Source organism: Oryx dammah, unplaced genomic scaffold (genome assembly GCF_014754425.2).
Source record: "Oryx dammah isolate SB20612 unplaced genomic scaffold, SCBI_Odam_1.1 HiC_scaffold_23, whole genome shotgun sequence".
NCBI classification, from domain to species: domain Eukaryota; kingdom Metazoa; phylum Chordata; class Mammalia; order Artiodactyla; family Bovidae; genus Oryx; species Oryx dammah.
In genome coordinates, this window is record NW_024070207.1 from 73,072,808 (window position 1) to 73,095,246 (window position 22,439).

The 22,439-nt window shown below is 42.1% G+C and overlaps 1 protein-coding gene across 1 annotated transcript; it reads right to left on the minus strand.

Moving 5' to 3' along the window:
• Nucleotides 1-511: 511 nt before the first annotated feature.
• DGAT2L6 (diacylglycerol O-acyltransferase 2 like 6) lies at nucleotides 512-21,463 on the minus strand. The gene is made up of 7 exons (XM_040265751.1): nucleotides 21,236-21,463; nucleotides 6,314-6,424; nucleotides 5,716-5,786; nucleotides 5,144-5,348; nucleotides 3,558-3,732; nucleotides 1,108-1,319; nucleotides 512-666 (listed from the first exon to the last, which is right to left on the minus strand). Exons 1-7 carry the CDS (start codon nucleotides 21,324-21,326, stop codon nucleotides 512-514), a joined length of 1,020 nt encoding a protein of 339 aa, XP_040121685.1. The 5' UTR covers nucleotides 21,327-21,463.
• Between the last annotated feature and the right edge of the window lie 976 nt (nucleotides 21,464-22,439).

Here is a 22,439-nt window from a genome sequence, read left to right on the forward strand (position 1 = left end):
AAAATTCACAGACAAATACAAAATAGCCAAACATAAAAATAGGAAACAAGATCGACAATGATGGGGAAAAGTATTTATTGACATAAATGAGATGGTTTTTAATTAATGAAAATAAAAGTAAAAATCTAAAAAAAAAAAAAGCTTCTAAGCCTCAACCTAAACAGTGATGGTGTGGTGTTATTAAGGCTGAGGAGGAAGGGCATGGTATTCTTTGGCTTCTTATTCCTCTGATCAGAGTTGGTTGGAATTAGGAAGCCAAAATAACTGGCACACAGAGACTTACAAGACTCTGTGTACTCACAAGAGACTGCTTGCTAAACTGGGTTGTTGCCCAGTCTTCCCCATAACTCTGGTTCCTTCCTCAGACTGACTCATTAAGTACTTTCTGGCTTGGCTGGCCTCATCATTCAACCCCGAGATCCTCCCCTTTTCCCAGATTCTCCTTTCCTTGTGGCCCTTCTTGGATCCCTCAATGCTTTGGGAGTTCAATAATGGGGAAATCCAACTCCTGTTAGACGATTGTCAGCTCCTGGGTCTCAGACAGACCATACTGAACTTTGTGCTCATCAAACAGCTTCCGAAGGGCATTGATGTAGAGTGCATGGTACTTGTCCACTGTCTCCTTGTTTGGCTTCTTTATCCTGGGAATTGGCAGGGGCTCCCCAACTGTGGGGCAGGAGAAGAGACAAGCATCAGACCTTCCCCCTCAACTCAAACTACCGTCCCTCAGAGGAAGTTACATACTGATACTCGGTATCTTGGTCCCCTCTACCTCCTTTATTCTTTCTCCCTGCTCCAACCCCACCCTGTCCCATGTTCTCCAAATACCTAATCTCATGCATGCTTAAGAGAATGAGAGTAAACTTAGGAGACTGCTGAAAGCACGTGTGTGAATAATGATGCCCTCATGGCATCAGTTGAACTCTGTCCCTCCTGTCCCTCCTGCCGCAGCTCTTATCTGCGTAGTTGTCCTCCCTACCCTACTCTCAACCACAACCACCGGAATTCCCATTGCCCATCCCAGCTGTGTGCCAGGCCCCCTGGGACTTGAGGGCTGGATGGGGGGAATCAAGGACCAGGGTGGTCCAAAGATGCTGGAAAGCTTACCAACTGTGGTAATGGGATGATTGAAAGGCAGGAATCCCCAGGATCCTCGAATGAGGCCCCGGCCATGGAAGGTACAGAAATTTAGTCCCAAGATTTTTTTGAATGTGTTCTGGAAGGTTTTTTGGCAGAACCTTTTCCACGTGCCCTCAGGGAAGGTCTCTTGATTGTGAACTTCATTCTGTCCAAAGGAATAGGAAGGGACAAGGTATGCTCTGCAAAGAGACAGGCAGAAGTGTGAGTTCTTCTAGGAAGCTCCCCACAGTGAAACCCTCTCCAAGGTAGGAAAGCTTTACAATGGCCCCATTATAGGACAAGAGTCCAAGCACCCAAGCATCTCCAGCCTTGTGTATTATCCTTGCTATGCTCCACCTCCCTCCAACTGAACATTTTGAGGGGAGTTGCTGCACTTTGTCCTGTGATTGGAGGAAATGAATCACTAATCTCAGGAAATCTAATTGCCTAAATTGTACACATCCAGAGGATCTTCCTAAACTGTGTGTCTGGACACGTCACTCCTCTCTTGAAAACTCTTCCCAGAGCTCCTCACTTTGTACCAGGCACTCAGCATGGCCTTCATGCTCCAGCCTTGCCTACCTGGCTAGCTTCTTCTCTCCCCAACCCTTTGTCACAGTCTGCTTAGCCATACTAAGTATGCTAAGTTCGCACTCGTCTATGCGTCTTTGTACATCCCGCTCCCTCTGCCAAAAATGCCTTCCCCCTGTCTTCACGTGGCTTATTCTATTTCACCCTTCACTACTCAGCTCTAGTTTCATCCCCTTGAAGGACCTCCAGTTCTTTGACCTCCTCCAACTTCTCCCACCCCCAACCCCTGCATCTAGTGCTTGCTTCTTTGCTATACTAACACTACCCCAACTCTGTACTCCTTCCTGGCTGACTCCCAGTAGACAGCAAGCCATTTGAAAATGTCTTATTGATCTCTGAACTCCTAGGGCCTGGCATAGTGCCTGACATATTGTCATAGGTCCTTGCTAAATACCAGAGTTTTTTCTCCCCTTTGGTCGGACTGACAACCCCTACTAATATTTCAATTCACAATTCAGATGTCACCCACTTATGAAACTTCTACTTTGGGTGAAAGACTTTCCATCAATTGGTGCTCTCATAGTGCTTTGTACATATGTCCATCATGACACATCTTTCATTCAATAAATATTTATTTAGTTCCTTCTGTGTGCCAGTGTTTTTTTCAAGCCCTCAGGATACATAAGTGAACACAATGGATTAAAAAAATAATCTCTGTCCTCATGGAACTTATCTTTTATTAAGGGAAGACAGACAATAAATAATAATGAACAAATAAAAAGCCATATATGTAAAGAAATAAAACTGATGACATATGAGAAGATAATACGTACAATGGAAAAAAACAGAGCAGCATGATCAGGATAGACCTTATTGAGAATAGACATTTGAGCAAAGACCTGAAGGAGGTAAAAGAATGAGCCAAACAGAGGAATAATGTCCTAGACAGGGGAAACAGCTAGAGCAAAGACCCTAAGAGAGGAGCATGTGGCTTGTTTGAGGAACAGCAAGGAACAGCTCTAATGGAGGGAGCAAGGGGGATAGCAGTGGGTGAACAGATCAAAGATGTGGCTAAGGACCAGATCATTTAGGGTCTTGCAGGCCCTTTAAAGACTTTGGTTTTGCTCAGAGTGAAATGGGAGCCATTGGAGCACTTGGAGTAGTGACATGATCTCATCTGACTCGTGGTGGATAGGATCATGCTGGCCACAGTTGAGAACAGACTCTGGAATGTGAGGGAGGCAAGGACAGAAGCAGGGAGAGCTCTTAGGAGACTTGCAATAATCCAGGGGAGAGACGATGGGGTGGAAAACCAGGGGGTGATAGTTGAGATACTAAGGGGTTGACTTCTGGATATATTATGTAATTATACATGACTATGTCTGTTTTCCATTGGACCATGAGACCTTTAAGGCAAGGACCAAGTCTTATTTATTTTTACATCCTCAATGCTTAGTACTATGCCTAACACAAAATAGCTGTTCAATAACTGCCTTCTACTTTTCAAACCAGATTATGTGCTGTTTGGGGGCTGTATCCATATCTTCTGCATCTTTGCAAACCCCACAGCATCAAGTTCAGTGCCTTCCTTCCCCTGGATAGTTTCTCTGGGCCTCACAGTGCATGGGTGATATAGTCTAAAGTCACACTTCCCCAGACCCTCCAGCCTACCAGGTAATGTGCAGAAGATAAAGGTCTTTTACTGTTCTTTCTCCAACTTCAAGTTTTAACAACCCATCAGAATGTGTCTGAAGGCCCAAACACCCTTAAGGCACAGTGTGAGGGAGTAGAAAAAAGCAATGAGGGTGAAGAGGGAGCCCCTTCTAACACATTTCCAAGAGAGGGCACCATTTTGGAGAGGTGCTACAGAGTACCTGACGATAGGGCACTAGAACCTGGGGACCCACCCTGTCTTCAGTGCCACCTTCACAAAACCTTTACGCTGTTTAAGGAAGACAGTAGAGGCTCCTGGGTGACACAAGAGGGCTTCAGCAGCTCCACCCACCACAATAACCACAGCATTGCCTGAGCCTTTCTGGGTCAGCAAATACTTCAAGGCCGACTCACTCACTGGGCACACACCTGCAAAACCAAAGAGCCAAATGACATACCAGTGTGGTGCTTGAGGAGGGGTAAGGTGTTCCTTGGGGCTCTTCCTGCTCGAAACAGTTCTTCTGTCTCCTGGCTATGATTGTTTCCAATCTTCTGTCTTTGACCTGCCCTCCACATCTTGGGTTAGCCCTAGCCTGAGGTCGGTCCTTAGGGCCAGCTGCTTGCCTTGGGGCTCTGTGCTACTTCAGTGGGAGCTACATTGAGTTCTTCTGTCTGCTTTCTCTTAGCTCTATAGCTTGTAAGCCCATCCTTTCTTCTCTACCCCGAGAACCACACTGGTCTCCCACTCTCCCCAGGCTGATGTCACTTGAGACTCTAGAGTTCTCTTTCCTGAGGGTAATCAGGAATGGCCACCACCAAACTACTTCCTTCTTAGAGTAACGTGGTAAAGGTAAGCCATTCCCTGGGGTTTCTAGAGAGTAGGCAGACCCAGGATCCCGTCCAAGCCAAACTGGCATGTAGATGAACTATGGAATGAGGATGACATCCTGTTGCTCAACAACAGTTACAGAGTCTTTCCTCACCTCTGCTTCCCATCTCTGCCCTGTGCTTACTTTCTGTTCTCTCCTGGGATGGCAGACATTGGCTCCAGGCCACAGTCCTTAAAATCCAGATTCATGCCAACCTGAGAGGTGAGCAGAATTATCCCCTGGGACTCCAGTGGTCCCACCTGGCCCCTCCAGATATAAATGTATCTTACCTTTTTGTTTGGCTTCTGTTGTTTTCTGGTGTCCAGAGGATGGATATTCACCCACAGAGAAGGACATTTGGCACAATACCCTGGCTTGAAGCCTGGCATGAGAAAGTTGCCCTGGATTCTGATGGATGCCTATCCTTTTATCCCTTGATATCTTATACAAATTCGAAGGGGTTCTCAGGAAATGAAGGTCATGGGCCAGGAGGGTACCAGCTAGTGTGAAAGTCTCAAAAATGTTTTTGAGTTGCTCCTGGATGAGACCTGCTACATAAATGACTGCTCCAAAGAAGCCAATTGACATCCCAGAAACAGTCTAGCAAAGTATATCTGAGCTGTTCCATTCATGCCTGATTTTCCCTACATTTGGTTTTGATATTTGACTTTTGCCTTTTCCTTTCCACTTTGGCTTTGATCCCGAACCCCAGGCTTCTGCTTCCTCCTCTGAAAGGATTTTTGGCAACTCTTATGAATGCCTATAACTTACCCTCCTACCTAATCAAACCCTGCCTCCCAGATTAAACCTGAGGCTCAGCCACATATTCCTGTCACTGGCCCAGTGTGCTCGGGACTCATTTTCTACTAAGTGTTCTTCCAGCAGGGAGCGAGTACTGGACTGACTGTCAAGGCTTATTAAAGTTGGAGCCCCAAGGTAGGTCAGAGAATGGAATGATCTCTTATACTCACCCATTGACATCACATATTCTCGCACAATCGGGATCCAGAAGATCCCTTCCAAGGTCGCTATATAAGGAGTGATGGCTGGGAAAATCCGAGCAAAGCCAGTGGTCTCAGTGGCAAAGTTGATGAAGATACCATAAGGGAGTATGCCATGGGGGTGGCTGGCAATGATATAGTTGTGTCTGGGAGAGAGGTCATGAGTCTTCACCAGCTGTTAGTGGGAGATTGAGTCAGAGCAGTAGATAGAAGGAAGAGAGGACATGTGGACTCAGAGGCCAGCAGGTAGCCTGTGTTTCCTTGGGGAGCCCCTAATCCCTATTCACTGGGATATTGTCACTCTCATAGAATTGCCAGGGGTTATGATGCTCAGTGAGGCTGACCTGAGTTTGCCACTGTGAGGCAAGGTGCTATTCATTCATTTCCCCACCTGCCCATCCATCTTGGGACCATACTCTATATTATGCCTCTGGGCTTTGACCTCCACTGTTGGCCACAAAAGCCTTTGAAAATATGGGGCTGAGTGCGGAGGGAGAATCTGGGCAACAGGGAATGAGGCCCTTCAGAGGAAGGGTCATTACCATTACTGGGAAGTAATTTTTGAAATATTTCCAGATTGTCCAGTTTCGTACCCAAGCTGAACGTCTACCACCTGCAAGTACAGAGGGAAGGGAAGAGTGGGTGAGGTCTTGCCAATCCCTCTACTTCTTCTGGAGGTGGAGGGATCTTCCTAATGTCCTCGGGTCACAGGAGGGGGTTCCTTCTCACATTTCCATGTTTCTTGGACATAGAGCTATAAGGTCTATCCCTGAATCCAATCCCCAAGAAGACACAGGCAGCCCCTGCTGTTCTGGAGCTGCCAGAAAGATGAGAGAGAAATAACATGAGGCTGGGAGCACCCGCTCAGAAACCAGCCTCTTAATTCTTCCTGGGCAGCCTGGCCGAGCCCTCTGTTCCTGCTGAGCTTTGCACCCCTGTCTCTCTTCTCTTCCCTCTCTCCTTTGCCCTTCCTCCTCTCTCCCTCACTTCCACTCCCTGCCCTCCTTTCCATTTCCCCTTCTTTCTTCTCCTTACCTCTTCTCCCTCTGCCTCTCTCACTCTTCCCTTCCACCCTCACTCCATCCCTGTGGTTCCCTCCTTGGCACAGACAGGGATCACTGCTCTTCCCCTGTTTCTTACCTTGACTGTGGGTGTTCCAGTCATAGGCGAGCCAGGCTAAGGCGAGCACAGACACCATCCAGAACTTAGTGAACACCAGAAAGTAGGGTATAAGGATAATAGGAATAGCTCCTGAGGGGACACAAGGCGTTCATGCCCTTTAGTTCCCTTCAAGTTTAATACACATCTCATTACCCCAGTCTCTGCTCTGTAGTGAAAAAGCAGGTCAAGGCCAGTGTGAGACTGTTTTTCCCTCATCCCCTCCACCCCCCATCTCCCTCTTAGCTCTGCTGCGGTCCAGGATGACCTCTGAGTCCCTGAATCTGGGCCCCCTTGATGGCTGCGATCTTAACTGAGGAAATGGCAGAACCATGGCATTCTCAGAGTAGGTCCTCATCTGGGGTCAAAGGACAGCACTTCTTGGCAACTGAAAGGAACAGCATCTTGTGCCAATGGCTGACATCCCCATTCTGAGACCTCAGGAAGTCCTCCTCAACCCTCCTTCCTTTGTCACACTGCTCTGTCAGCACATTCCAATGGAGAGGGGCTACCTGCACTGTACAGACTGTTTGATGCTGAGAGGAAAATACATATTAGAAACTGCTTTACTGTGTTCAATTTCATCCCATTCAAAATGGGTCAAAAGTTCAGAAGGGGGAAAAATCATCTCTGTTAGCAAAGGGTCACAGCAGATTGTGAAATGTGAATGTGATACATCTTACAGCCGTGGGAGTTGAATTCCATTTTAAAATCTGCATCCATGAGACAGAGGGGCTCATACCCATATTGTGAATTAAAAAAAAATCCGGCTAAAGGAATCACTCCGTTGACCAGATAACCATATCACAGTAGATAAAAAGTTTCAGAGAAGGGGAAGAAACTCAAGAGTTACCAAACAGCAGATATGGATCTTGGATTCTGATGGAAATAACAAGAAAAAGATGGAATGGGCATTTCAAAAAAAAGTCATGTTGTGGGGTAGAAGAAATCTTAGTGATAGGCTGAATTCCCCTTATAAGATCTGGCTGAGATAGCTGTTGTAAGCATGCTAATTAAATAAGAAATAGTAGGGGGAGGAATTTTATGGGAAGCTTGCCATGGATAAAAATCTTGCTACCTCTGACCCTCGTAAAAGATGAGAGTAAATTTGCTGGGTAAGCCTCAGAAGAAAACTCAGATAAAATTAAATATGAATCATTATTAATTAAAGGGAGCCTAAGTATATAATTTCTTTTATATCTTACTTTTAATAAATTTAGTTTGTATCACCAGCAATTAGAAGAGTGCTTTGCATGCAGTAAGTATTCAACAAATATCTATAGATTGACTGAAAGATGAAGAAATGTTTTCTCTTTTAAATATTAGGTAAACTTAAATGATTAGTGTTTAGTCAGCATTTGTGTTGTTTAAATCCAATGTTGTTTTGAAAGTATAGATGGGTTAATTTCATGCCTTATATCTAATCATTTTCAGTAATCCATCAGTCCTAAAAGTAGTCTACTGAACTGGTCTATTCCAGTTGAGCTATTTCAAATCCTAAAAGATGATGCTGTGAAAATGTTGCACTCAATATGCCGGCAAATTTGGAAAACTCAGCAGTGGCCACAGGACTGGAAGAGGACTGGAGTTTTCATTCCTATCCCAAAGAAAGGCAATGCCAAAGAATGCTCAAACTATTGCACAATTGCACTCATCTCACATGCTAGTAAAGTAATGCTCAAAATTCTCCAAGCCAGGCTTCAACAGTCTGTGAACTGTGACCTTCCAGATGTTCAAGCCGGATTTAGAAAAGGCAGAGGAACCAGAGATCAAATTGCCAACATCCACTGGATCATCAAAAAAGCAAGAGAGTTCTAGAAAAACATCTACTTCTGCTTGATTGACTATGCCAAAGCCTTTGACTGTGGATCACAACAAACTGTGGAAAATTCATAAAGAGATGGGACTACCAGACCACCTGACCTGCCTCTTGAGAAATCTGTATGCAGGTCAGGAAGCAAGAGTTAGAACTGGACATGGAACAATAGACTGGTTCCAAATAGGGAAAGAGTACATCAAGGCTGTATATTGTCACCCTGCTTATTTAACTTCTATGCAGAGTACATCATGAGAAATGCTGGGCTGGATGAAGCAGAAGCTGGAATCAAGATTGCCAGGAGAAATATCAATAACCTCAGATATGCAGATAACACCACCCTTATGGCAGAAAGTGAAGATCTAAAGAGACTTTTGATGAAAGTGAAAGAGGAGAGTGAAAAAGTTGGCTTAAAACTCAACATTCAGAAAACTAAGATCATGGAATCCAGTCCCATCACTTCATGGCAAATAGATGGGGAAACAGTGGAAATAGTGACAGAATTTATTTTGGGGGCTCCAAAATCACTGGAGATGGTGATTGCAGCCATGAAATTAAAAGACGCTTGCTCCTTGGAAGAAAAGTTATGACCAACCTAGACAGCATATTCAAAAGCAGAGACATTACTTTGCCAACATAGGTCCATCTAGTCAAGGCTTTAGTTTTTCCAGTAGTCATGTATGGATGTGAGAGTTGGACTATAAAGAAAACTGAGTGCTGAAGAATTGATGCTTTTGAACTGTGGTGTTGGAGAAGACTCTTGAGAGTTCCTTGGACTGCAAGGAGTTCCAACCAGTCCATCCTCAAGGAAATCAATTGGAAGCACTGATGCTGAAGCTGAAACTCCAATACTTTGGCCACCTGTTGTGAAGAACTGACTCATTTGAAAAGACCCTGATGCTGGGAAAGATTGAAGGCAAGAGAAGTGGACGACAGAGGATGAGATGGTTGGATGGCATCACAGACTCAATGGACATGAGTTTGAGTAAAGTCTGGGAGTTGGTGATGGACAAGGATGCATGGCGTGCTGCAGTCCATGGAGTCGCAAAGAGTCAGACACGACTGAGCGACTGAACTGAACTGAGAGCCATATCTCAATAAACATCACTCCCCTTGTGAAATGTTAGAATTGCAGATGTGGCACCTCAGAGGACCATAAGTATCCTTTGAGGGCAATCTTGCCAGACCCAACTTGTTTGAATATCATCGGTGTCACTTATGGTGACAAAAGGGAGATGTAAAGAGATAGGAGAAACACAGGCCAAACATGGAAGGGCTTGACTTTGTGAAACAAGGAGTTCCATGAAAGAAAGCAAGGGTGTCTGAGGCAAGAATAAAGGACACATTTGTGTATGTGTATGTGTGGCACTATCTTAGACATTATGGCCTTGACACAGAGATGCTTCCAACATCTTACCTATGTTCAAGTGAGTAGTTTTGGAGTGGATTATCAAGGAAGAAGTTCACATAAGGCAGGCTCTTAATTTAGTTTGTACTGAAGATGGCTAAACCATTCTAATAGATATGTAGCATGGTATCTCATCATCGTTTTTATATCATTTCTCTTATACCTAATCATGCTTAACAGTTTTTTATGTGTTTACCTGTCTTTTGTATATCCATTTTGGTGCAGTATCTATTAAAATATTTGGCTCATTTTTCAACTGGGTTGTTTGTTTTCTTTGTGAGTTTCTATATACAATCTGGATACAATTTCTTTTATTTGGATACAAGTCTTTTATCAGATATGTGATTTGCAAACATTTTCTCCAGTTTGTGTTTATCTTAAAAAAAATTTTTTTTTGGCCATGCAACAAGGCTTGTGAGATCTTAGTTCCCAGACCAGGGATTGAACTCAGGTCCTCAGTGAAGCACAGAGTCCTAAGCACTGGGATGCCAGGAAATTCCCTGTGTTTATCTTTTTATTCTGTTAACAGAGTCTTTCTTAGAGCAAAAACTTTTAATTTTGATGAAGTCCAATTTATTATTTATTTTTCTTTTACAGATTGTGCTTTTGATATTAAATCTAAGAACTCTTTACTTAACCTCATGAAGGTTTTCTCTTACGTTTTTACTACAAGTTTTATGTTTTACTTTTTAGATCTGTGATCCATTTTGAGTTAATCTTATAATAAGGTGTGAGGTTTTGGTCAAGATCCATTTACTACATATGGATAACCAATTGTCCCAACATTGTTGAAAATACTATCTTTCCTCCGTTTAATTGCTTTTGCATGTTTGTCAAATATCAATTGGCCATGTTTGTGCAGGTCTGTCTAGACTCTATTCTTCTTTTCATTTTTTTTTCTGTTGTTTTTTTTTTTTGGACTCTGTTCTGTTCCATTGATCCATGTGCTTATCTCTTCACAAATACATCACTGTCTTGATTACTATAGTTTTCCACTAAGGCTAAAAACCAGATAGTGTGATCCTCTAACTATTCTTTTTTTCAAAATGGTTTTAGATATTGTAGTTCTTTTGTTTTTCTATATAAATTTTACAATCATCTCATTGATGTTTATAAAAACACCTGATGAGGCTTTTCAAATTAAACTTTTTATTTTGAAAAAGACTTAAATAGAAAATTTGCAAGAATATTTTAATAAAATCCCACATAAGCTTCATCTAGCTCTCTTTATTGTTAGCATTTTGCATTTGACTTATTCCTAAATATAAGTATATAAATATATGTTTGTATTTATAGTCCATTGCAGAGATCACAGTGCTTTGCTCCTAAGTAACTGTGTATTTTCTAAAAATTAAGGCACTCACAGTGCCATTATCAAATTTGGGATATTTAGTTTTAGTATTTAGGAAAAACTGTTATCAAATGCACTCTGTTGGGATTTTTATTTGAGCTGTGTTACATTTATAGATCAGTTTTGGGAAGAACTGACATCTTTGACGGAGAAGGCAATGGCACCCCACTCCAGTACTCTTGCCTGGAAAATCCCATGGATGGAGGAGCGTGGAAGGCTTAAGTCCATGGGATTGCTGAGGGTCGGATATGACTGAGCGACTTCACTTTCATTTTTCACTTTCATGCATTGGAGAAGGAAATGGCTACCCACTCCAGTATTCTTGCCTGGAGAAGCCCAGGGATGGGGGAGCCTGGTGGGCTGCTGTCTATGGGGTTGCACAGAGTCGGACACGACTGAAGTGACTTAGCAGCAGCAGCAGACATCTTTTGAGTTTTCCAGTCCATGAACACAGTACGTCTCCATTTAGGTCTTTAATTTTATTAGCATGTTATAGTTTTCAGCCTACAGATGCTGTACAGGTTTTATTAAATATATTCATAAGTATTTTATTTTTGAAGGCGTTTAAATGGTATTGTTTTTAAATTTTTATTTTCAATCATTCTCTGCTAGTATATAGAAACATGGTTGACTTTTATGTGAGATCTTGTGACCTGGGACTTTGTTAACCTCATTTGTTAGTTCGTAGAGGGATATTTTTTAGTATATTTTTAAAATAGACTTAGAAATATGTAATTGAATGGGATTTTCTACACAGATGATCATGTCATCTGTTAATTAGTACAGTTTATTTCTTACTTTTCAATCTGTATGCTTTTGTTTCTTTTTCTTCTTGCTTTATTGCTAGGACTTTTAGCATGATGTTGAATACAAATGGTGACTGTGGACATCCTTGCTTTGCTCCCCATCTTAGGGAGAAAGCTTTCAGTTTTTCACCATTAAGTAGCTGCAGGTGTTTTTTTTTTCTTTTATAGATGCTGTTTATCAAGTTGAGAAAGTTGCCTTCTATTCCTAGTTTGCTGGGAGATTTTGTCATGGATTAAAGTTTGTCAAGTGCCTTCTCTTTTTCTTTTTTGCTTAAATCCAAGATAGCAAATTTGATTAAGAAAAAAAAAATTTTTCAAATGCTTTTTCTACAACAATTGATATAATTGTGTATTTTTCTCCCTTAGGTGGTTAATATGGTTAATATTGTTTTTCAAATATTTACATTTGCATTCCTGGAATAAAGCCTACTTGGTCATGGTATATTACTCTTTGTAATATATTGCTGAATTTGATTTGCTAGTATTTTATTGAGGATTTTTGCATCTATATTCATGAGGGATATTGGTCTGTAGTTTTCTTTTTTGTATTGTTTTGTCTGGTTTTGGCATCAGGGTCTGGCCTCATAAATGAGTTGTTAAGTGTTCCTCCCTCTTTGATTTTCTGGAAAAGATGATGTAGAATTTGTGATATACCATCTTTAAAATGTTTGAAAGAATATGCCACTGAAACCATCTAGGTCTGCAGATGTCTGTTTTGGAAGTTTACAATGTTCCAAATTTAAAATTTAATTTAATTAGTAGTTATAGGTTACCTATTTCATTTTGGGTGAGTTTTGGTTGTTTGTAGTTTTCAAAGAAGTCATCAAATATAATTGTTAACTTGTTTATTTATTTTTTCAGTTTCAGAAGTTTTCACTTTGAAGCTCCATTGATAGGTACATACACATTTAGGATAGTTAAGTCTTCTTGGTGAATTGACCCTTTTACCATCTACTTTACCTTGGTTGTGACTTTAAAAAGCTAAACATGTGGAGCCTCAAATTACTAAAGATTACTAGCTTTGGTTAAAGATGGTACCCGTATGAATCTAAGTGGGTCCTTTCTTCAAATCATCTCTGATTCACCTTTCTTACTAACTTTCCCATATAGTAACAGCAACATTTATTGTATACTCATTGTGTAAAGCTAAGTATTGTACATGCGTATTTTATTTAATCTTCATAAAGACCCCATCAGGACAATAAGCATTCTCATTTTGTGGACTAGGGACCCAGGTTCAGAGAGGTTCAATAACTACTTAAGGTCACACAGCTAGCTGGTGGGTGAGCCAGAGTTGAGAACTCACACTCTTCCTCCAGAGACTGAGCTCTCCCAAAGGCCTCCATCTCAACACTAAGACCAGGAGACTGTACTCTTAACTACCGAGCTCGAATCATTGCTTTCCTTTAGTCAATTATTACTTTCTGTCAGTTCTGTCCTTCAAACGTCTTTCAAATTATTCTGTTTCATACCTCCATGCTACCACCAGTCCAAGTTACCACCTCTCTTTCTAAGCCAACTGCCAATGTCTTCTAATAGGTTCCCTGCATCCATTTGAGTCATGATGCAACCAGAAGGCTAAATGCAGATCTCTGTCCTTCTACAGCATATAACCAAGAACATGGCTGTTTTGTGAAAGAGACATTTCTGCGGCTCAGCGATTACTTAATGGATCAAAAGTGATGATAAATATGAGAACTGATGGGGTTGGTGGTAATTTAATAATTCAATAACTCACATGGCTTCTGGTGACTCTTAGGATCAAGTCCAGTCTTGTAACCTTGGTTCTGAAGGTCCTCTGTGAGGGAGCGCCTGGCCACCCCCTTGCGCTCTGCATGCCACCATACTGTTCTATTGTAGATTTCTTCTACCTATTCTGTTCTCCATCCTCCAGGCTTCTGTGCATGTTGTCCCTTTTGCCTGGAAGACTCTTCCCTCAGCTTTTTGCCTGGCTAGTTCTTATTCATATTTCAGGCCTCAGGATAAATGTCAGTTTCAACATTTTGGAGATATCTTCAACTTCTCTCCCTTTCCAAAAAGAAAAAGAAAATCTCTCCCATTCATCCTTCTGCCTTTGTCTCCATTGCTACTGCCGTGGTCCAGAACTTGATCTCCTCTGGTCTAGACTGCAGTCTTTTGTCTATTCTTGCCTGCTGATCTCTTCCCCCTACTCTGTTTCCCATGCTTCTGCCAGATTTATTTTTAACTAAGCACAGTTGTAGTGTTGTTTGCCTCCTATGAAACCTTCAGTACTGTCCCATTGCTAACAGGATAAAGTCTGAACATGTTAGTCAGGCATTTAAGGCCCTCCATGGACCGGCCCCACTCACCTTCCTAGCCTCATCTCTCAGCACCAGGACTCATACCCCATATGATCTAGCATGTGGTCCCCAAACAACTTGTAGGGACATGGGGTGATCTGAAGTGGTTCATAGATGGAAAGTTATTTTAATATGTAGTGAATCAAAGTGAGTTAATAGTAGTGGTATAAAGTTTCCTATTAAAATATATTAATTTAGGTTATAGGAGTGAGTCAGTTTGGGGAAAATATTAAGTAATAATAGAATAGGTGGTACTCAGCTGTGGAAAGAACCAGAAGGTGGGATGCAAATGACTGAAGAATGGGAAACAGAGGTTCAACCACCTTAGTCTACTCTCCATTCCCTCAACCCACCATGCAATTTCACATCTCCATGTCTTTGGTGATGCTGTTCCTTGTTTCATTTGCTGTTTGTTTGGTTAGCAACTTACCACACAGTAGGCCCTCTGCCTACTAGACAGTAAGCTTTTTGAAAACAGCCTTTAGCACCGTGCCAAGCACAGGGAGATGACTCGTGATAAATATATTTGTAACATTCAATTGAAGTGCATGGAAGTTTGATTCCAAAATTCTCCTAGTAGCAAGTGAATGTTAACCGGGAGAGAAACCACCAGTGCCCTTGTTCTAAATTAGGAAAGGAGCTTCTGATGTTCCAGGGTGTGCATGAGTGTGTAAGGTTATGGAAGCCTGTCATTTCCAGAATAAAATGAAAACTAAGATTTTAAATCAGTTGGCTCAAAGCCTTCAGAAATCCAAGAACATAACTGGTTTGTCAAAGATGAATTCTGTGGCTTTACAATTACTATATTGGATTTGTATAAGAACCAACGGGAGTGAAGAAGATAACTTGATTCAACACACATAGACTGAGCACACATCACGTGAAATCCCTGTGCTAGAAGCAGTGGGGGCAGGTGTGAGGCACTGAAGGAGGAGGATGGAGAGTATGGAAGTGATGAAAAGAATGTCAGTATGGTCACCAATGCCTTGTATGGAGCATTTATTGTCAACAAGCACTCTGTTCAGCGCCTAATGTGTGTTATTTCATTTAATACTCTCACAACCCTGAGAAGTAGATAATTTTATTATCTCCATTTTACATATGAAGAAACTGAGGCTCAGAGAGGTCATGTATCTTCACTCCATGCTTTGGGAGAAAAAATAGGTAGCATTTGTTGAGTCTTTAAGAACCAAAAACTATTTTAAGCACTTTAAATATGCTTGATTAATTTTAAGTCATATTAAAACATAAAAATAAAGTTCCTGCCTTCCAGAAACTCATAGTCTAGAGGGGAAAATTGATACCATAAATAACAGATATATCCCAGAGGGTGAGAATGATACAGTCAGGGTTCAAATGTCATTATATGAGAACCATTCTTTACTACAACCTAGAAAGGTTTATGGGCAACCTAGAAAGGTTTCTTGCAGAAGGTACGACTTAAATTGAATCTTGAAGGAAAAGTAGGATTTTGACAGATGGATTAGTGGCAAAAGGGCCTTCCACAAGCAAAGAAGAGCTCCAACAAAGGCCTAGATATGGAAGAGTTCAAGGTCTGTGAGTAACATCATAACTTGCAAAAGTACAGGGGGTATGGGAAACCATGGAATAGCAGATGATGTTGGGAAAGAAGCAGAGGAGCTCAGGTCTGATGCTTAAGGGAATGAGAACCCAGATTCTCAGCAGAGGAAGAGCAGGATCATATTTGTCCGTCAGAAAGATTGTTTGCTGTGGGAGCAGGAGAAACTGAGGGAGGGAGGTCAGCTAAGAGCTGCAGTATCTTAGATGAGAGATAGTGAGAACCTGAAATAGGCTACTATTTCTGAAATCAATTTGAAAGATACTATGGAGGCAGAATTTTCAGGGTTTGGCAGTTGATTGTATGCAGGGGAGTGAAGAAGAGGTAGTAGGGAGTGATGCCTTGAAGGGGCCTATTTAAATGCTGGGAAGGTATCAAAATTTCTATTTGCTTCATTTTCTAGGATCTGGTTACTCATTATTCTTCTTGAAGGTGCAATGAAATCAGAGTCTAGGGTGCTTGTCTGAGAAGTGGTAGTCACTATTCTGTTGATCAAATTGATATATGGCAGAAACCAATACAATATTATAAAGCAATTATCCTTCCATTAAAAATAAATACATTTTAAAATGACCAATAAACACATAAAAACATTAAAAAATGTCTTATGAGGTGGAGTAGTTGGGCTCCAAGTAATGTCAATTCCTATAACCCCCCAAAATAAAATGAACACCTGTTGAGGGTTTTCTTTGATTATCAGAGTGGTCTTGGGAGCTCTGTTCTACAATGGTGGAGGGTGAATGACTTACTTGCACAGGGTCACATAATAAGTAAAAGGCAGACTTGGTCTGTTTGACTCCCAAGACTATGTTCTATTTTTTGTAGTATCAGCAACCAGAGAAAGGAGGCAGGTCCATGAAAAAAAGGATTCCCAGGAGAGGGAGAAAAGAACAAGAGGTAGACTTGTTTTACTGAGGAGAGGTCTTTACTGAGGAGAAGAAATGTGGAAGAATCAACTGTGTCAAGCCTGGTCTTGCAAGAAATATAGTATTGACAAGGCATGACTCCTGTTTTCATGAAGCCTATTGGGTAGAGGAGACAAAGGGTGTAAAGGCTGCTGCTGCTGCCGCTGCTGCTAAGTCACTTCAGTCGTGTCCGACTCTGTGTGACCCCATAGACAGCAGCCCACCAGATTCCTCCATCCCTGGGATTCTCCAGGCAAGAACACTGGAGTGGGTTGCCATTTCCTTCTCCAATGCATGAAAGTGAAGGCTGCTACTCAACCAATTTTTACAAAGTGCAGAGATTTTCAGAGACAATGTAGTCTCAGGTTACCAGGAAAGGGTTGCAGGGAAGGTATGACTTGAGCAATATCTCAAAGAAGGGATTGTCCATAGATAGTCCAGGAAGGGTGATCAGGAAATTTTTTAAGTGGAGGAAATAGAGCAAAAGTAAAGGAGTGGGAGAGTAAGTATCCTTCCCATTTGTTCTGGGGAAAAGATACCTGGAATACAAGCTTCAAGTAGGGGAATGAGCTGGCAAAGAGTTAAAACCAGAGAGTGGAGCAGGTCCTCAAATGCCCTGGATGACACATTTTTACTTCATCAAGTAGGCAAGGGAAAATCAGTGACTATTTTTGAGCAGTAGAGGGCTGTAATCAAAGACACATTTGAAGGACTCTTCTGGATGTAAGCAGTGGAATATATTGGAGAGGGTGGAGAGTAGAGGGCCAGGAAAGAGGATATTGCAATAGTTTAGATAGCTGATGATACAAGTCCAGAAAAAGAGAGACAGATGGAGAGCCATCCTTTAACTGGAAGCTGGGCCTCAGAGAGGCTCTCAGGAGCATTGCTGAGTTCCAAAGGTCATGAACATTTGTATTCCCCCAGACCATCTTTTTTTTTTTTTTTTAACTTTATTTTGCTTTACAATACTGTATTGGTTTTGCCATACATTGACATGAATCCACCACAGATGTACATGAGTTCCCAACCCTGAACCCCCCTCCCACCACCCTCCCCATATCATCTCTCTGGGTCATCCCAGTGCACCAGCCCCAAGCATCCTGTATCCTGTATCGAACCTAGACTAGCGATTCATTTCTTACATGATAGTATACATGTTTCAATGCCATTCTCCCAAATCATCCCACCCTCTCCCTCTCCCACAGAGTCCAAAAGTCCGTTCTATACATCTGTGTCTCTTTTGCTGTCTCGCATACAGGGTTATCATTACCATCTTTCTAAATTCCATATAATACAGTATACTAACACAGACCATCTTTTCCTTCCTCTCTTCTCACTTCTTTCCTCCTTCTTGTCCCTCTGCCTTTTCTCGTTCTCTCTTCCCTACTTCCTCCCCCACCCCACTTCCAGTAATCAGTCACGATTCTGACCATCATTCAGGAAGGAGAAGTGCTGAGGACGGCTTTGAGCAAGACAGAAAGAATGAAGGAAAGAGTGAGAAGGAAAAGACAGAAGGGAATTAGGAAGGAAGAAGGGAGGGAGGAAGGAAGGACACTTTTTTTGTATGGAGCGTTTATTGTGAACCAGCCTTGAGAGGATGGGGATATGGAGGCTTAGAAGGGTTACAGTACCTGTCTAAATTCACACAGCTAGTTGTTAACCAAGTTTGACAAACTGCAGAACCCATGTCCTGTTTACTGCGACATTGCTGCCCTTTCCTGCCTTCCCTGATCCTGTTAACCTTGTGTAATATTTTCTAGTGGCTTCATTGTGTCTGTTCATTTCACTTAACACACTCAATCTTACAATGTAATGATTCACTTATGTATTCAGCACTGACACCTGGAATGGTAGAATGGTGGAATGAATGATTATTTTCTCTTTGTTACCAGATAGAAGGAGCCTATACTGGACTCATTGTTGTAGTGTCACAAGGACAGCCAAAACCTTATACTTTGTAATTGCTCTGTAACTGTTGGACAGATTTGACTGTCTTAGGTATCTCTGTGGGTATCATACACTGTTACATGTTTTAGCTACCTTGATAACCTCCAAGATCCAGGATTTGTGTTGTAATTTCTAGCATAATCACTAGAAGAAGGGAAATAGGATGTATAGTAACCTAAACTAACAGAAGACAAGTGGAAAGATAATCGATCTAAAAGAAGTCAAGACAAATGGCCACTGAGTACATGAGAAGATGCTAAAGTTCACTAGTCATTATGGAAATACAAATCAAAACCACAATGAGATATCTTCTCATTTCATTAGGACGGCTACTAAAAAAAATAGACAATAAACTAGTGTTGGTGAGGATGTGGAAAAATTGAAACTCATGCCCACTGTCGGTGGAAATGTGAAATGATGTAGCTGCTGTGGAAAACAATATGACAATTCCACAACAATTTAAAAAATGATATTACCATATGACCCAGCAATTCTACTTCTGGGTATATAGCCAAAAGAATTGAAAGCAGGCTCTCAAGGAGATATTTGAACACCCATGTTCATAGAGCATTATTCACAATAGCCAGGAGGTAGAAAAAACCAGAGTCATTAATGGATAATGAATAAACAAAAAAATGGTATATACATATAATACAATATTATTCAGCTTTAAAAAGGGAGGGAATTCTGTCACAACATGGATGAATCTTGAAAACATTGTGTTAAGTGAAAGAAGGCAATCACAAAAGGACAAATAGTACATGATTCCACTCATATGAAATGGGACAGAGAGTTTTTCATCCAAGACACATAGGTGCCATGGCTCTTCTAGGATGGCTGGAAGCTGGTGAGATTGGAGGAAGGGGGTGGTCCTTATCGTCGTGGATCTTTATGTATTCAGTGCTGAACATACCCTTTATCCTAGCTCATGGCCTTTGAGAGGGGCAAAGGAAGAAAGAGAAAAAATACTCAAGAAATATGATTTTCTGGGAGAAAAATGAGAACATTATATTGAGAAGCTCTCTCCAGAAGAGCCAGAACAATCTAGGCACTTGTGTTAGAATACCATACAGAGGTTTTCCAGGATAGGACTGATCCCACACCTAAAAGGCTCAGCTCATACAGCTCTTCTCTGGGCCTCTTTCCCTTGCTCTCTCTGCCCATCTTTGCCCACTCTTTTTGGGGTCCAGACTTGAAATGACAGATGCCACCACGATGTCAAGTCTCTTAGGACATTCCGGTGACCCCCACTTTCCTAACTAAGGGCTGGAACTTGTTAAGGGGTCTTTTGGAGAAAGTTAAACATAGATGCAAAGGACAGCAACAATAAAAAATGAAACACTAGAAACAAATTTATAGAAAAATCACTTCCTTCTCTTAATGCAACTAGAGTCAAGTTATTGATAGGCTAAGGGCTTAGCATGATTTGGTTTCAATAAGGCTCACTAAGTCTTCATCTTTGGGTGGCCATGGACTCCTTTGTTAGTCTGGTGAAGCCTATAGATCACTTTTCTGAATATTATTTTTAAATGCACAAAACAAAATACACAGACTCACAAAAGAAACTCATCATAGTAAAACACAGTTATCAAAATATTGCAAAAAATGTGGTACAGTAACATGAATTCTTGATTTATGCAGTAGATAACCACACCTAATGGTAGTTCCAATAACTATTGGAATTCAGAAGTGGTAACAAGCATAAATGAACGTTTGAGATGCCTACAACAACTGGCATGTGAAATTTAAATCTCTATGATGCCTGTTACCAACAAATTGTGGTTTGCTGCCTACATTCATCTATTCAATGTGAAGTTAGTGAAAATAAAGAGGTAATTTTTTCCTTCCAAATTCAACATTGTCCCTCCCCCGTCTCATTCTAGGTCTATGTGCATGCTAAGTTGCTTCAGCTGTGTCCAGTTCTTTGCGACCCCATGGACTGTAGCCTGCCAGGTTCCTCTGTCCATAGGATTCTCCAGGCAAGAATACTGGAGTGGTTGCCATTTCCTTCTCCAGGGGATCTTTCTGACCCAGGGATCGAACCTGTGTCTCTTAACTCTCCTGCACTGGCAGGCGGGTTCTTTACCACTAGTGCGACCTGGAAGGCACTAGTGTCTGTAAGTCTCTAATTAGGAACCTCTGCTCTATGGGGACATATATCCTCCCATAAATTGGACTGGGCAGCCTCCTATCCTGTCCCATCCTTCAGGATGAAATTTCTCCATGCCCAGTTTCCAAACTCGGCCCCGTAATCAGCTGCCCACAGAGACGTGGTTTCTGACTGGGAAGGGCTTGGAACTCTCAGCCCATTTGCCCAGCACTGATGACTGTGATTTTTTGAGTCTGTTGAAGAACTGGCCCCTTCTCAAAATTCCATCTAATGAGTCACTCAGGCAGCCCCCAGCTTTTCCATAATTCTCTCATAGTAATAGAGAAAATCACCTTACATCTGCCCAGTACCAATTCTGCCCCTGTCCCCAAACAAGACTCTTTACAGCTAGTTCACAGAGGGGCGGTCCTGAGAGAAGGCTGGGGTGGACTTTAAGCCAGAACAGCTGCAGCTTCACTCCTGGCCTTCGTGTTCCTCGGTTGGGAGGAGAGATATTTAGTGAACTCAACAATGGCCGTCTCTCTGGGTGGAGAGGCATAGTCCTTCCCAGAGAGAGGAGACCGACCAAATGATCTCTTTAGAACCCTCTCAATCATCTGGAGATTCCTGCTCTCTTTCTTCATCTATTCTCTGTGCTCTTGAGGCCCTGGGGTTCACTCACCTAAAAAGATGTAGACTGGCACCCACTGCAAAACAGAGAGGGTCTGGAGGATTTCCTGAAGATTCAGCCGGGAGAGGAAGGCCATGGCCATAGTGTTGTTCTGTTGTGGCAGGAAGCCCAAACAGAAGGCCAGTGCCTCTAAAGCTGAGCTGATTATAGGTGCTTTGCTTTAATCTCATTACTGAGTCCTTTTATCTGCTGGAGGTTTTAGTCTTGACCTAACCTTTTGTCCAGTCTTCCCTGTTCTCTGCCCCACCCTGACATCCTACACACACATTCATTTCCCTAACATGCATCCTTTCCCCATGGGTACTCAATTGCCTTGCCTTGGGGTGGTTCTAGCTCTGTGTGTGGGAGGGGTTCCCCGATAAATTAGTGCAGGAAAAGGGAATGGCTTAGGCCTCAAACAGGATCTCTGAAAAGGAGTCTGCTACTTTTCCCTGCTTAAGGAAAAGCACCTGGTGATCACACTTGTTTCTGCCCTGGTGGGTGTGCTTTGACTCTGCCTGGCTTCCGCTGAGAGCTACCTAGTTGACTAGAGCCTTTTTTCTGAGTGAATATCTTGACTTCTCAGATTCCTCCTTGCGCCTCTGTTCCCAGGGTCTCTGTACCAGCGATCAGTGGGAGAAACACTGCATAGAATGCAGACCTGGCTTCCAGTCCAGGTTCCACCAAGTTCCTCCCAAGAAACTAGGGGGAATCACGCCATCTCTCTGTTGTTGGAAGGCAACCCAGCAGTTAAGAGCATGGACTTTAGAGCCAAATTGTTGGCGTTCAGGTCTCAGCTCTTCCACTTACAAGTTGGCGAACCTCCGTGCTTCGGTTTCCCCACCTGTAAAATGGGGATAATAATAGTACCTACTTCATCAGGTTGTTCTGAGGATTGAGTGAGTGAATGTAAAGCACTTAGCACAGGGCCTGGCACACGATAAGTACTATTATGTTTCCTGTTATTATTCTTCTCATTAAGTTAATGTCTATTAAATATCTATTATGTTTCAGGCTAAAAGAGTTAGTTCTGTGCACTAGCCTTTGCAGAATTAAAGATTGTCTCCAGATCCCAGACCCGTGGATCATTTTTTTTTGGTAACTTAAGTGATTATTGTTTGCCAGGTGCTGTTCTATGTGTTGAGGATTCAGTGTGGAAGAAGATGGGCATCATTCCTGCCTTTATGGAACTCACAGTCTAGTGGAGGAAACACAT

Coding starts and splice junctions, on each gene's coding strand:
- DGAT2L6 (XM_040265751.1), bottom strand. CDS start 21,326: ATGGCCATGGCCTTCCTCTCCCGGCTGAATCTTCAGGAAATCCTCCAG. Junction 6,425..21,235: donor GCCAGTCTACATCTTTTTAG/GTGAGTGAACCC, acceptor GTGTCCCCTCAG/GAGCTATTCCTATTATCCTT. Junction 3,733..5,143: donor AGAATATGTGATGTCAATGG/GTGAGTATAAGA, acceptor TTGGTTTTGCAG/GTGTGTGCCCAGTGAGTGAG.